General features: G+C 42.8%; 1 protein-coding gene across 1 annotated transcript; it reads left to right on the top strand.

Moving 5' to 3' along the window:
• Positions 1-7513: 7513 nt before the first annotated feature.
• CRYAA (crystallin alpha A) lies at positions 7514-10835 on the top strand. The gene is made up of 3 exons (XM_085297886.1): positions 7514-7702; positions 8735-8857; positions 9858-10835. The coding sequence occupies exons 1-3, from the start codon at positions 7514-7516 to the stop codon at positions 10065-10067; spliced, it is 522 nt and encodes a 173-aa protein (XP_085154012.1). The 3' UTR covers positions 10068-10835.
• The last annotated feature ends 1962 nt before the right edge of the window (positions 10836-12797 follow it).

Here is a 12797-nt window from a genome sequence, read left to right as displayed (position 1 = left end):
GTGGCTGCAGTATTTGCAGAATTCCTTCTACATAGTTATTTCTGCTCAGACCATCTTCCTCCCATGTTACCATGCTTTCCAGTCTTCTTTCAGTGCTTCTTCAGGCCATTGCAGACTCATTCAGTCCTATCTCTAATTCTTTTCTTCTGCTTGTCTTCCCTCATGACATCAGCACCACCTTATTTTTTTCTTCTTTCCCTGTACCAGCCGACAAATGCACCTTCCTTCCTGGCTAGCCCCTCCTGCAATTTCTTTTCCCTCCCATCCCAGACGCTATACCTAGTCCCATCTGCATCACAGGCCTTTCACATTGCCTCTTTATCAAGTGAATATCCGTGATAGTGCACTGTCTGCCATACCCCAGCTCCTCCCTGTATGCCATGGCTTCCCTCTAGGTCATAGGGCAGAAGCTGGAGACTGTCCCTTTGGAAAAGGTCTATAGGAACACTCTGCTATAGGTTCTGTAGGACAATCTGCTCAGTGCAGAAACACTCATGTTGAACATGCAGAAATAATTCCCACATAAACTTTCAAGACCACTGAAAGAAAAAAAAATCAGAATCCTGTAGTAAGGATTTTTTTGTTTGTTTGATTGATTTTAAATGGGCTTTCTATGAAGAATATCTTATTATTTTTAATTATTTTTTAAGGTTGAGATTCATGCCAAAAAAAGGTGGACAACATTTCTCCCTTCCTGTTAAAAAAAATCAAGATTTTAATTCCTTGGTTATATCACTTAGTTTAATTATTTGCTCTAGGTTGGTAAACATCATGTCACAAAACAATCCTGCACTCCCAAATTCTCTGGTCTGAAAAGAGTAAGTTCCAAACCAAAAGGCATGTCTTATACTGCAGGGACAGGGGCCGTGAAGTGCTCACATAAATAAGATCTGGTTGCAGGGCAGAGGAACGTTCAGCAGCAAGCTCTGTGAAGTTGCAAGAGAGGTGGTTTCGTTCATAGAAAAGACTAGGGGAGCGAAGAGGGCTCATACTGTACCTCTGCTTTTCTTTGTGATCCTTGAGAAGGCATTTTACTTGTTGTTCCCCATCATCATGATGACACTTACCTCCTTTTTAAAGTGCTTTGGTATCTACAGATGGGGAGAAGTACCATTGCTTAGCAGCTGTAAGTTTCCAGACCTGTTTTGTTCCAGTTCTCCCACTCTCTGTGCTACAAATTTTCTTCATATCTCCCACTTTCTCATGTACTGTGGCAGATGGGGAAGCAGAGAGCATCTCTCATTCACTATGTAAATCCATTGATGAAAACATAAAATGCATTGTGCTGCTAAAACTTGCTGAGCTTGTTTGAATAAACGCCAAGGATTAACAGCATGTAAATTCACCATTGACTTGATGACAATGATGTTATGTGCCCCAAACACTGAAGGGATTTGTTCAGTGTTTAGGACGTGGGCTCTGAGGTGGAAAAAGGGGATTGCTAGTAATTTTTTAAGCCTCTTTGGCTGCACCAAGGCAGACTGTTGGTATTATATAAATTCTTTAGATAAAATAAATATCTGTCTCTGTATGAAGAGAGTAGATATTTAACTTTTTCAGTATACAGCTGAATAGTAAATCTGATTGCAAATCAGTATAAGCTAAGCAATAAAAATAGCTTCATCCCTTTAAAATAAGAAGGCAGGACATGCGGGAGTGCAAAAAGAATCCCGAAGGCCAGCAACAAAAGAGGAATGTGGCTTAAAAACAGTGGGGCAATGATTTATTTTTAGGTAGAAAAGTAGAAATGTCACCTCCACAATTGTCCCCTCTGCATTCACTCTCTTCCTGGCTCCAAAGTTCAGTAGCTTCACAACCACAGTCCCTTTTGAATAAAAGCTGTTGTGAATGAGACAAGGGACCACTTGAGGCAAAACTTGCAGTAGAAGAGCTGACAGTTCATCAAGCAAAAGATGCAGAGATGAAGGAAGGGAGAGCTATGATGACATGCAGTAGGGACAGGCTTAGCCCCTTGTTGCACTCCCTGTGGTTGCCCAGGAAGGCAATGCCAAGGGCTGATGCTGAGGTTTGTTCCTCCAGAGGACCCCAGCAATCTCAGACCCTCTAGTTCACCTGCACTTCCTCCAGGTCTGCAGAGCATGAGGACACTTCAAAAAGAAAGCCTTCATTTTCTCTCAAAGACAAGATCCTCTGGCACCAAGCTGGTGGGCTAAGATGGACCAGCTGTTATGGTTCAGGGTGGTTGCTCACTTGCTTCTAGCTGGGTGGCTGATGGCTGTAGGAATAATTGGGCATTAGAAAGGTATGGGAATTTGTAGAATTCTCTAAAGATATGATCTCTCTTGAAAAGAAAAGCAAGCTGAGAGTTTCAAAAATACACTTGCTTCAAGTTAGGCTTCTAGATCTATATTTAACTATCTTAATACATGGCCTGATTTTCAAAGGTGCTCAGCATGTAGCAATGCCTCCAGTCACTAGCTTCTTTCTTGCTATGAACTTTCCTCAAAGAGGAGTTTTCAAATGTTGCCTTTACTTTTAACAAGATTCATCTAACCAAAAAAGAACATAACATCTGCCTCCTCTCATATCTGGCCTCCCATTGTGTTAACCCTGCAGCCCTCATCATCGTTGTTCGGTTAAGCATGTTATGTGAATAATAATAATTACACTTCCTCCAGTACATTCGAAGCATTTTCGGGATATCATCAGTATTCAAAACTCAGCAGAAATCTTTACCTGCCTATTTTTCTTGATATTTAATGGGGGTTGAGTGCAGGGGTAAATGAGTACAGTACAGTTAAAGACAGTTGTTCCTTCTTGCATCTGTGTCCCAGGACAGATGTAGTTGAAAGACTTGAAGCTTCTGATCGTAAGTACTACCCTAGATGGCAAGTATGCGTTTGAAGAACAGGAAAGGAGTCTTATCTTCAGAGAAGATGACAAAAATAGGGCAGGACTCATCCCTTAAGGGGAGAGAAGTAAACACTCTATGTTTGTTTCTGGCAAAAGCTTTTACTAAGCTCTTAGCATCTCAGCAAAGAACTAGTCTAGACTGATACTACTGGCTCCTGTAGTGCATCTCCCCTCTTAGTCTGACCGCTTGCATACTCTCTTCCATTGTTTCCTTACAACCTTTCTAAAACTGGGTCTATGTTAGATTTTTTAAGAAAGCATGTAGTTTTCTCCTGCTCACTAGCTCCCTCAAATACATTTTGTTGTGTTTTCCCTCACAGCAAGATTGTTAGGAAGAAAATTTACAACAAAAGGAGATATATTACCTACCCTTACTCTGGCTGTTCTGAATCCCTCTTTATATCTCAAAAGGGTATTTTTCCAAAGAGAAACTCTCCTTAATTAGCACATTGCAGCAATCTCAGCATTAAATATCAACAGACATCAGCCTACCTTATTGCTAAGCAGCTTATATCTAAATGTGCAGGGCCATCTAAATGAGCAATGTATTACCTTTTCAAGTTGACAGCTCTGTTTGAAAGGAAAATAATTACAATTCATTCCCATTTTCTATAAAAGCACAAAATCTTCCTTAAGTTATACCCTTTGCAGGTAGACAGATGCCACTTGACTTGAAAAGGCATGCAGACTAGAGCAGAAAGATTGCCTTTTTTTTGTTCTCCTGCCATACCAGTTGAGAAGTAGTAACCTAAACTATAATAACACTGGAGAATAACATATAAACCTTCTACAGTTACACCTGACCATTCACTGTTCCACTTAAATACTACTTTTGTCTTCACAAAGGGCTTATACAGCAGTTTGGATGGAGGTGGGAACCAGTGCTTGGCTCACCTAAAATTCCACAGCTGAGCATGCAGGCAGACTAATGAAAGCCAAAGACAAGCAAATACTATGCTTAATCACTGATGCCTGCTTTACTCATTAACCTGATCTAGGGTTTCTGCAGCTTGTCCTGGGCAACATGCTGGCTTTTACTAAGTGAGAGGACTCTCATGTGTTGGCAAGTATGCATGTTAGTTTTGGGAGTGATTCTGTGAAAGGTAAGCTAGAAGTCAGATCCTGATGCAAGATTTTTTGAGTAGGGCTCACACCCTAAACTTGTAGAGAGGTTTTGAGAAAACCTGCTTTTGATACATTGCTTTTGGATATGCTCATGACCATACCCATTGGTTATTTGTTCCAAACAAATAACACCAGGAACACCAACAAATCTCACTGATTTCACTCAGTAGATGATAATGCTGCACAAATGTTTTGCATCCTATGGAAGTTCTGGACATCTGAACTAGTGCAAAATGATTTCTTTCACTACTCATGCCAAATTCTTTATTTAACCCACAGTCAATGGAATTCATATCTGCTATTTCCCACTTGATACTCCTAGTAGTAGTTTCCCTCTAAGGGGAAGCACAGATCATACCAGTGGGATTCATCTCATCAGCTTTGCTTATGCAGAATTAGGTATCTCTTCTAAGGCAGATGTCTAGGCTCCCTCATTAGTCAATTGAGATGTAGGTGCTGCTGAAAACATTTTATTCCACCTTTCTTAGACACCCACCTTATAATGTCAGCCATCTGGAGGCATTTGTCTCTCTCTACTGGCTTGCCAGGGAGTCTGTACAACTTATTTTGACTGGAAACCTACTTTATAGATGGCTGAAACTTCTGTTTGAATGAATCTCAGCAGACTACCTGTTGCCCAGAGGCATGCAGTGTGAAATGCTGCTTCATATTAGAGAAACTTCTGTGAATGACATTTATTACATCAGTGAAATATCTTGCATGTAGAAGACAGAAGCGTCCATCAAAGACAAAATGGATATAATTAACAGTAGAGAGATCCATGAAAATGTGGGTACAGGAGAAAGTAAAGATATTAAAAACATAGAATTGGTTGACGCTTTTCAAATATTTAAATATGTGGTAATATACTGCATTTTAGGTGAAATTTAGATGAAGCTAGTATTAGTCATTTTTCTCCCAACAGCCCACTCCTGTTGTCCTGCTGAACACACGTGTGCTCTGATCCTGGAACAAACAGGATGGGTGAACACTGGATTTTACTGAGATTCCCTCTGAGATAAGTAATTTTGTCTAGGTGAGCAGCTGCTTTTCTACTAGTGTGCTACAGATGGGTATTACTGAGAGGGAGTGTTACTGTAACGAGCAATGTGGGCTGCTTGCTTGCTCCCTTCCTCATTAATCTACCCTTGTTCCATCATGGGTAGCTTGTTGGACGTCAGAAATGAAGTGAGATAAGGATTTGACAATTTCTTAAGAACTCAGTGATATCTAGGAAGTAGCCTGTAATTGTGAGCAGTGCTCCTTGTGTTCCTGGGATACCCCTCCTTTGGCTTTTTGTAATCCTTGGCTTGAAAAACACAGAGGGGATGTTCCTAAAACACTGCAGGGATTTTGTCAACATGTGATGTATGATTTGGGTCCAAACTGTATGAGTACTGTTACTCCTGTGACACCGAATCTGTCTCACTTTCTATATAACATCACGGTTCCTACCTGCTTCTCTACCAGCAAAATAAATCATTTACTTAGTGTGCTCCAGTGAGCAGTTTAGAATTTGAACCTGTTCCTAAATCTCCCCTTTCATTCTGCAGACGCCAGCTCACTGTTACCATGTGGTTAAACACAGGCTATCAGGTCTCTGGTACTGGGTGACTGAAGACAGGTTTTTCTGTTCTGGGACTAAAGCCCTAATCTCACAGACCTCTTGAACAAAAATATTGGAAGTGCTTTATGACTCTTGTTTATTTCCCCCTCTTTTAAAACAAAACAAAACCAAACAAACAAACAAAAAAAACCTAAATTGGGGCAATGAGATTGAATGCACATTGAGGAGTAAGTCTGTCTGTTGTGCCCCTTTTCTCTGTCTTTTTCAAGGAGGGATTAACCTAGGTTTGGCACCTGATTTTAGAAAGGCAGTTTTGCCTGAAAATCAAGAGTAAACCATAGTGCCTTTTGTTGCTGAAAGTAAGTGATGTTGAATCTAAACTCTGTCTATCTTAGCATTTTCCACTGCTTTGCTGGTGTCTTTCTACTCAGTTTTTCTTTTGGATATCAAAACCTCCTTTAATGGGAAATTCTGGTTCCTACTTTTCAGCACTTCCATGCACTGTGTGGGGAGGGTTCATAGCTCAGAATCAAGGCCAAGGACTTTCCAAAACTATATGGTACCTAAATGCCAGGAAATGCTCATCCTAACATTATTTTGCCTCAGTCCTTTGCTGAATTTTGTTCTCTGACCTGGATTGTTCCCATTTTTCTTCAGCACTTACCTGAAGGACTAATGCCAGGATCTCCAGTCCCTGCTGTTATGAGAAGATGACTCAGCCCCTCAGGTCAGAAATGCCTTTTGGATGTGCCCTTTCCTCTCTCTTTCTTGCTCTCTGGTGACTGTAAAAGGTGCTGAGACTGACAAAGACTCCTAATTTCTCTCTCTGCTGTCCAGAACACCAGCAGGATTTAGTATTTCAATAACTGACTCCAATGGAAATGGGAGTCAGGCTACTGCTGCAGTCTTATGCTGAGCCTTGCTGGGCAGAATGGGGTATCTTGCTGTCCTTTTTGTGAGTGATTACTGCAGCTCTCTGGCAGAGATTGCTGCTCCTGTGCGTATGCCCCTTCCCCATTCAATTCAGGAGAGGGTGCAGCCACTTAAAGGCAGCCTCAAATGAAACAGAAATGCAAAACAACCATAACTGAAAATGCTTATAAGTGGGATCTGTGCCCTGATATGGGGGAGAGAAAAGAATCTGCTGCAACCTTCCTAAAGCAAAACAAAGACATACTTAAGAGCTCATTTGAAACTGCCATTATGGGAGGGTGAACAAGCTCATTTCCTCTTCTTTTGGCAAAGTATCTATTTGTAAGAAGTTTACATTCTGTGAAATCTGTTTTCACACTCTGCATCATGCATTAATATTTCTTCCCTCTCCGTCCTGCCAGGTTCCCTGCTATGGAAAAGTCTGGCCCCTCTTAGATGTAAGTGATAGCATATTACAAAAACGTTTCCCCTTCTTTGACCTGAATAAAACCTCTTTTTTCTTCTTTTGGAAGAAGAATCTGTTTCATTTATTTCAGACAGACTTCATGTCTTAGTTTCAAGTAGTGAAAGATAGAAGCAAATTCAAATGAAAGCCACAAGCTGGTTGCAGAGCCCCACAAAATAGACCTCCTTCACAAAAATCTTTGCAAAGCTCACTGGAAGTGTCCTGTTCAACCTGTTTCTTTAGAGGATGTGCTGGTGCCTCTGGGCAGAGGTGCCTGCGCCTTGTGTCACAGCCTGCTGCCTGGCAGCGTCCATCCAGGAGATCCAGCACTGATTCTAACCAGACTGTCATTTCCAGGTCAGTCTCCGCATTTCTGCTGACCACATTGCCTTCATCGTGAGATCATGTCTTTCCAGAGAAATCCCACTAATGCCTTTATTCTATGAGGCTGGTATATATAGAGGCAGCTTTTCTGGGGCTGCACTGTGCAGTCCAGCAAAGGCATCACTTTCTTCCAAGCGGTTGCACTGCCCTCGCTCTCTCCCGTTGAAAACACAGCAGCAGCAAACATGGACATTACCATCCAGCACCCCTGGTTCAAACGTGCTCTGGGACCCCTGATTCCAAGCCGTTTGTTTGACCAGTTTTTCGGAGAGGGTCTTCTCGAGTACGATCTTCTGCCTTTGTTCTCTTCCACTATCAGCCCTTACTACAGGCAGTCTCTCTTCCGCAGCGTGCTGGAGTCAGGCATTTCAGAGGTAAGGGTTCTCGGCTTCCTCTTCTCCTTACCCTCCTTGCTTACATTTCCATCCATTTCTTTCCACCTGCTACTTTCCAGAGTGCAATCAGATCCTATAACCTAGCACTCTGATGTGGATGGGTGAGGAAGACTGCCAGCCCGCTGCCAAAAGCTCAGCTTGCCTAACCCTTCTGGGTGCAGAAGGAAATCTTAACTCAGGAAAAGGCTTCTCTTCAAGAAATGGAAAATGATTTGGCTCCTAACAGTTACTTATGACTTTAAAGACTTAAGACTTATGACTTATGGCTGGTTTTATTGCCCTCACAACCATCTTCCATATGCTGAAGGAAGAACTAAACTTCTTCCGGAATAAACACATGTAAGCTCAGCTTAGTTGGAATGGATACAGGCGAGCATGAGCATGAATTTCCTCTTCTCCCCTTCTCCATCTCAAGAGCTCTGTATTTTTTTAAAAACCTACACTGGACAACTCAGGAGAAATCCCCCAAAGGCAGCATGTGTAAGGAATATTTAGTTGTTGGAGCTGTGGTCAAAAGCCCTAGCATGAGTTTAGAGACTGGTGCTTTCTCTAGCCATCTCTTACTGGTTTCCTCTCAAAATCTACCACAGTGCTAAAGCCACAAAAAACCTGAAAGGACAAAGCACGTGCCATCACAGAACATTAAATTGATTTTGATCCTCTTTTGCTGAGCGCAAATATCCAGTGTACCTTTAATGGTAGATTACTAAGTGCAGTTGAACTGATACACTGCAAAAGAATAGCAACGAGAAATGATGTGTATCCCTCAAGCAATAGAAATGGTGTAGACACCTACCATGGCTTCCCAGTGTCTGTGGGGCCTCACCCACTGTGATGTGAAGGAAGACTCCTGTTGATGCCAATGGGCTGTGAATCAACCTGGTCTGTAGTTGCAGAAGGGAAAATCATGACACCGTGCGACTACAGCTCCTTGTCTTTTAAGCTGACACAGTGCTGCCACTGCCTCCACGTTTAAACCTTGGTCGTGTTTTTTAACAATGTTAATTTCAGGTGAGATCTGACCGGGAAAAATTTACAATCATGCTGGATGTAAAGCACTTTTCTCCTGAAGACCTAAGTGTGAAGATTATCGATGACTTTGTAGAAATCCATGGCAAGCACAGTGAAAGACAGGTAAGTGGAAATAACAATGAAGGTGAAGCAACTGGGGAATGAAGCTCTGTTTTCTTTCATTCTGATGTTCCTCAGCTGAGGGAAAAAAAAAAAAAAAAAAGCAGAAGAAGGAATTATTCATTGATTGTCGTTATTGGCATGCTCAGTTCTGATAGAGCACAAACCTGGTATCTGACAATGAGCTAACCCAGTTCTCTTTTTGTTTATTTTAAATCGTCATCTTCCATAACCATCAGATGACAATCTGCATTGTTCACAAATAACATCTAACTAGAAAAACAACATTATCTGGCACTGCCAAAGCATGGCTGCATTTTCATAAGCCAGATCATTAATGAAAACAGAGTTTTCATATGCTGATCTAGAAGAGAAAAGCAAAACCAAACAAAATGAAATAAAAACAGGCAAGTGCTTCAGGCTTGGAAAGTTTAACACGTATGTCATGGAAATATCTGTGGGGGGTCAAAAAGTGAATTATGCCAGCAGGGATTTAATTCTTTTCATACAGTTCTTGGCCAAACAAATAACAGCTCCAAAACAGTATATTTTTTTGACATAACTATTTTTTCTGAGGTTGTAACTACAGAGGCTAAATTAAAAAAAATGTATTTCTCATTCTTTTAGCTGAAAAAAGGGGGACCAAGCTTGTATCCTTTGTTTGACCCAGTGATACTGCCTACTAAGGAAATACACACACACACACACACACACACACACACACACACTGCTTCTCACTTCTCTGAATTTCAAACTCTATCTTCAGGCTTCCTTTGAAATTGGAGACTGTGGAAGGGGCTTTGTGCAAATCCAATCATGCGGTATTATGAGGCCAAAATTCTACCCTGCTGATCTGTTCAGCTCTCTTGGCTTCAGGAGTGTCACCAGAGACACCATTCAAGACAGAATATGGCCCTGATAAACTAAAATATAATAAAATGCAAATATTTCCCTGATATTTGCAGTAAGATCTCAACCTTCCATTTTCCCCCTTACCTCTCAGGATGACCACGGCTACATCTCCCGTGAATTCCACCGCCGGTACCGCCTGCCCTCCAATGTGGACCAGTCTGCCATCACCTGCTCTCTCTCCAGTGACGGCATGCTGACCTTCTCTGGCCCCAAGGTCCAGGCCAACATGGACCCCAGCCACAGCGAGAGACCCATCCCTGTGTCTCGGGAGGAGAAGCCCACCTCTGCGCCTTCTTCTTAGGCTGAACCTGCTGCTGAAGTATGCAGGCTGCCACGATCTGCAGGCCTCATTCCCAGAGCCGTTGTGTAGATATCAGTGAATATCTAGAGTTTTTTTTTCTGTTTCATTTTTTTTTCTTGGATGGAATGAGGGGCTGGGTGAGCAGCTGGTGGACTTTGAAGCTTAAACCTGCAAGCTGTGCTGTTGGGATGGCATGGATCATGTGTGCTGCCACACTGATGTACTTGCTGAGAGGGTCTTCGTCCGGTGCTGTAGTCCGTAACAACCATCACATGGGAGGGGGTGCATAAATAACACTGACTCCTGGTGCACCAAATCTTGATGTGAGGCTTGAGCAGGGGAAAAGCCCTGCAGACCTGCTCTATCCCATACAGTTAGAGTTAAACTGATAACTGTAAAAAAGCAACACAGCCAAACCAAGCCCCACCCCTGAGATATTGTGTACGTGCAATGAATGTATCACGAGTTCCTTACAACTGCAGGACAAGTATCAAGGTGTTATGTTCAAGGGTTGCAACATATATTTTTTCAGCAAAGTGTTTAAGTGTATCTGTTCACTCCATTACCCTGTCATTTCCCTTAGGGACAACTGATGCAAGGACAAGCACGTCTTTCCAATGTCTTAGTAGGCCCTTTGGGGAGAGAGAGGGGCTCATCAGTGTGCAGAGGCTTCAAATCCCTACCAAGCCCTCCCCAGCTTGTGCATAACACACCATCTTTCTTACTCTTGCTGTAATTCTAATGTAGCTCCATCTGTTCTACTGGTATCTGGCATTCCACCTGAGAACTCAGTCAGCGGCAGTCAATAAAGAGGTATAGGAAACATGCAATTGGATTTTGGGGTTTTATTTATTCCTTTCCAAAGTTTCTGAAGTTGAAAGGTTAGTATGGTGCCTTTCACTACTTGCAGGATGCAATTTCCAAATACTGGAAGTATATTTTGCAATGATGATGCACCATTTCCTTTATGTTCCTGCTTTTCCTCATGCAAACAAAACAACCCCTCCTTCCCTCCCCCCCCCCCGGAAAAAATCAACTCACTCCATTTTTTTACTTCTACTGTGTCAGTAAAGATGGCAATACAGATCTCACTTCTATAATACAGTGTGAAGGATTTCATTCTAAGTGAATGGTTAAAACTGTTTGATGGAAGGGCATAGATTATAACTCTTCCTACAGCTGCAGTGCATGAAATCCATGGTTGCATATATGCTTAAGGTTTCAGCACTCCTGTTTGACTCAAATGACATTTCAAAGAGATGGTGATGAGGGATGTTCTGGGAAAGCATAGAATCAGTGTCTTGATAACCCCATAGGTAAATCAGCATGGAGGGAGGAAGGTACAGCTGTAAAAAAGCGCTTGCTCTGTCAGGGGAAATGGTCCACCATCTTCTGCCCCTTTGCTGCTGGTTATCTCTGAAAAAGAGCAAATATTCTCTCTTTTTCTCCCACCTTTGTCATGACATGATGACTATGTTTAAATATTAATGAGAGCCACAAACACACATATTCTGGGCCTATTTAAAATGGTGCTTTCTTCAGTCATACCTAGGCCAAAACCCAAGGAGGGCTGAGACTCAGGAGAGAGAACATCAGCTCTTACTCTGAGAAAGTGAGTTTGCCCCAAAGCTCAGCCCCATCTTGTGCCTGAGCTTCCCCTGAGGCTGAGGGAGTGTTACAGGTCTAAGGGCTTTGCACCCTGGCACTGCACCTCAACCAGGGGTGCCTGAAGCCTGATTTGGGGGGCTTCTGGGCAGGTGCCAGTCCTACACTGGTGCTGGTCAGGCAACCAGGACTATACAGTGTCCAGAGCCTAACGGAGATGGCCCGCAGGGACAGAGGGAAGGAGACACGGAGGGGAAGCAAAGGAGATGGGGCAAAGTCACAACAGGACGGAAGAGCTGGAGGAGCAGGCGTTAGTGGGAAAGGAGTGTGTGTGAGCAGAGATATTATTGTCTGGTAATTAGAAAGCAAGGATTCCCCGTGGATTCTATTACTATTTTAAACCTATTTTCACAATGATTAATTATTGGGCAATTCTAAAGCTTTCTACCAAAAATGTACAGTCTGTTGAATTTGCATCTCCGGGGGAAATGCATGAATGAACATGTTTGGGGAAAGAGCCATTTTGTAACAGGAAGGAGCTGTCACTGCAGTGCTGGGAGCTGTGGAGGCAGGGAGAGGCCATTTTAGCAAAGTCTGCTTCTTTCTGCTTTGCCGGAGGTTGAAGGCCTCCAGCCCTTCGCCCTCTGAGGCGTTCTCCCTGCCAGTGCCCCAGCGCCTCCCCTCTACGCGCTGACAGATTTCTCCTTCCAAACGTGAGCTCAGCAAAGCCGAGAGAAAAAACATCTAAACACTGAGCCCCTGCTCAAATCGCTCAATAATGTAAAAATAGGGAAATGTATTTTAAGCTTGATACGCTACAGAAATTGCATTTGTGCAAACATGTTACCTGCAGGCGTCTGAGCAGTGTGCAGTGTCCCATGAAATGACATTTGAAGCACTTAGCCTAATTTTTCTGTCCAGCAGGCAGAAGATGAAAGTCTCAAAGATATGAAGCGACCACAGGTTTGGGGCAAACCAGCAGCCTTGCAGAGGTGGGAGCAAGCCCGGCAGTGACTCCCTGGAGAAACCTGGCCCTTGACTGTTTTGCTGCTCTGCTAATGGCTTATTTTAAAGCCCTTTCCAATCCATTAGCTAATTAAAACCATCACTGGCTGCTCCAAGCCC

Source organism: Rhea americana, unplaced genomic scaffold (assembly GCF_003343005.1).
Source record: "Rhea americana isolate MKP2758 unplaced genomic scaffold, rheAme1 scaffold_132, whole genome shotgun sequence".
NCBI lineage: Eukaryota > Metazoa > Chordata > Aves > Rheiformes > Rheidae > Rhea > Rhea americana.
The sequence above is the reverse complement of the archived record's forward strand: the minus strand, read 5'-3'. Positions and strand labels throughout refer to the sequence as shown.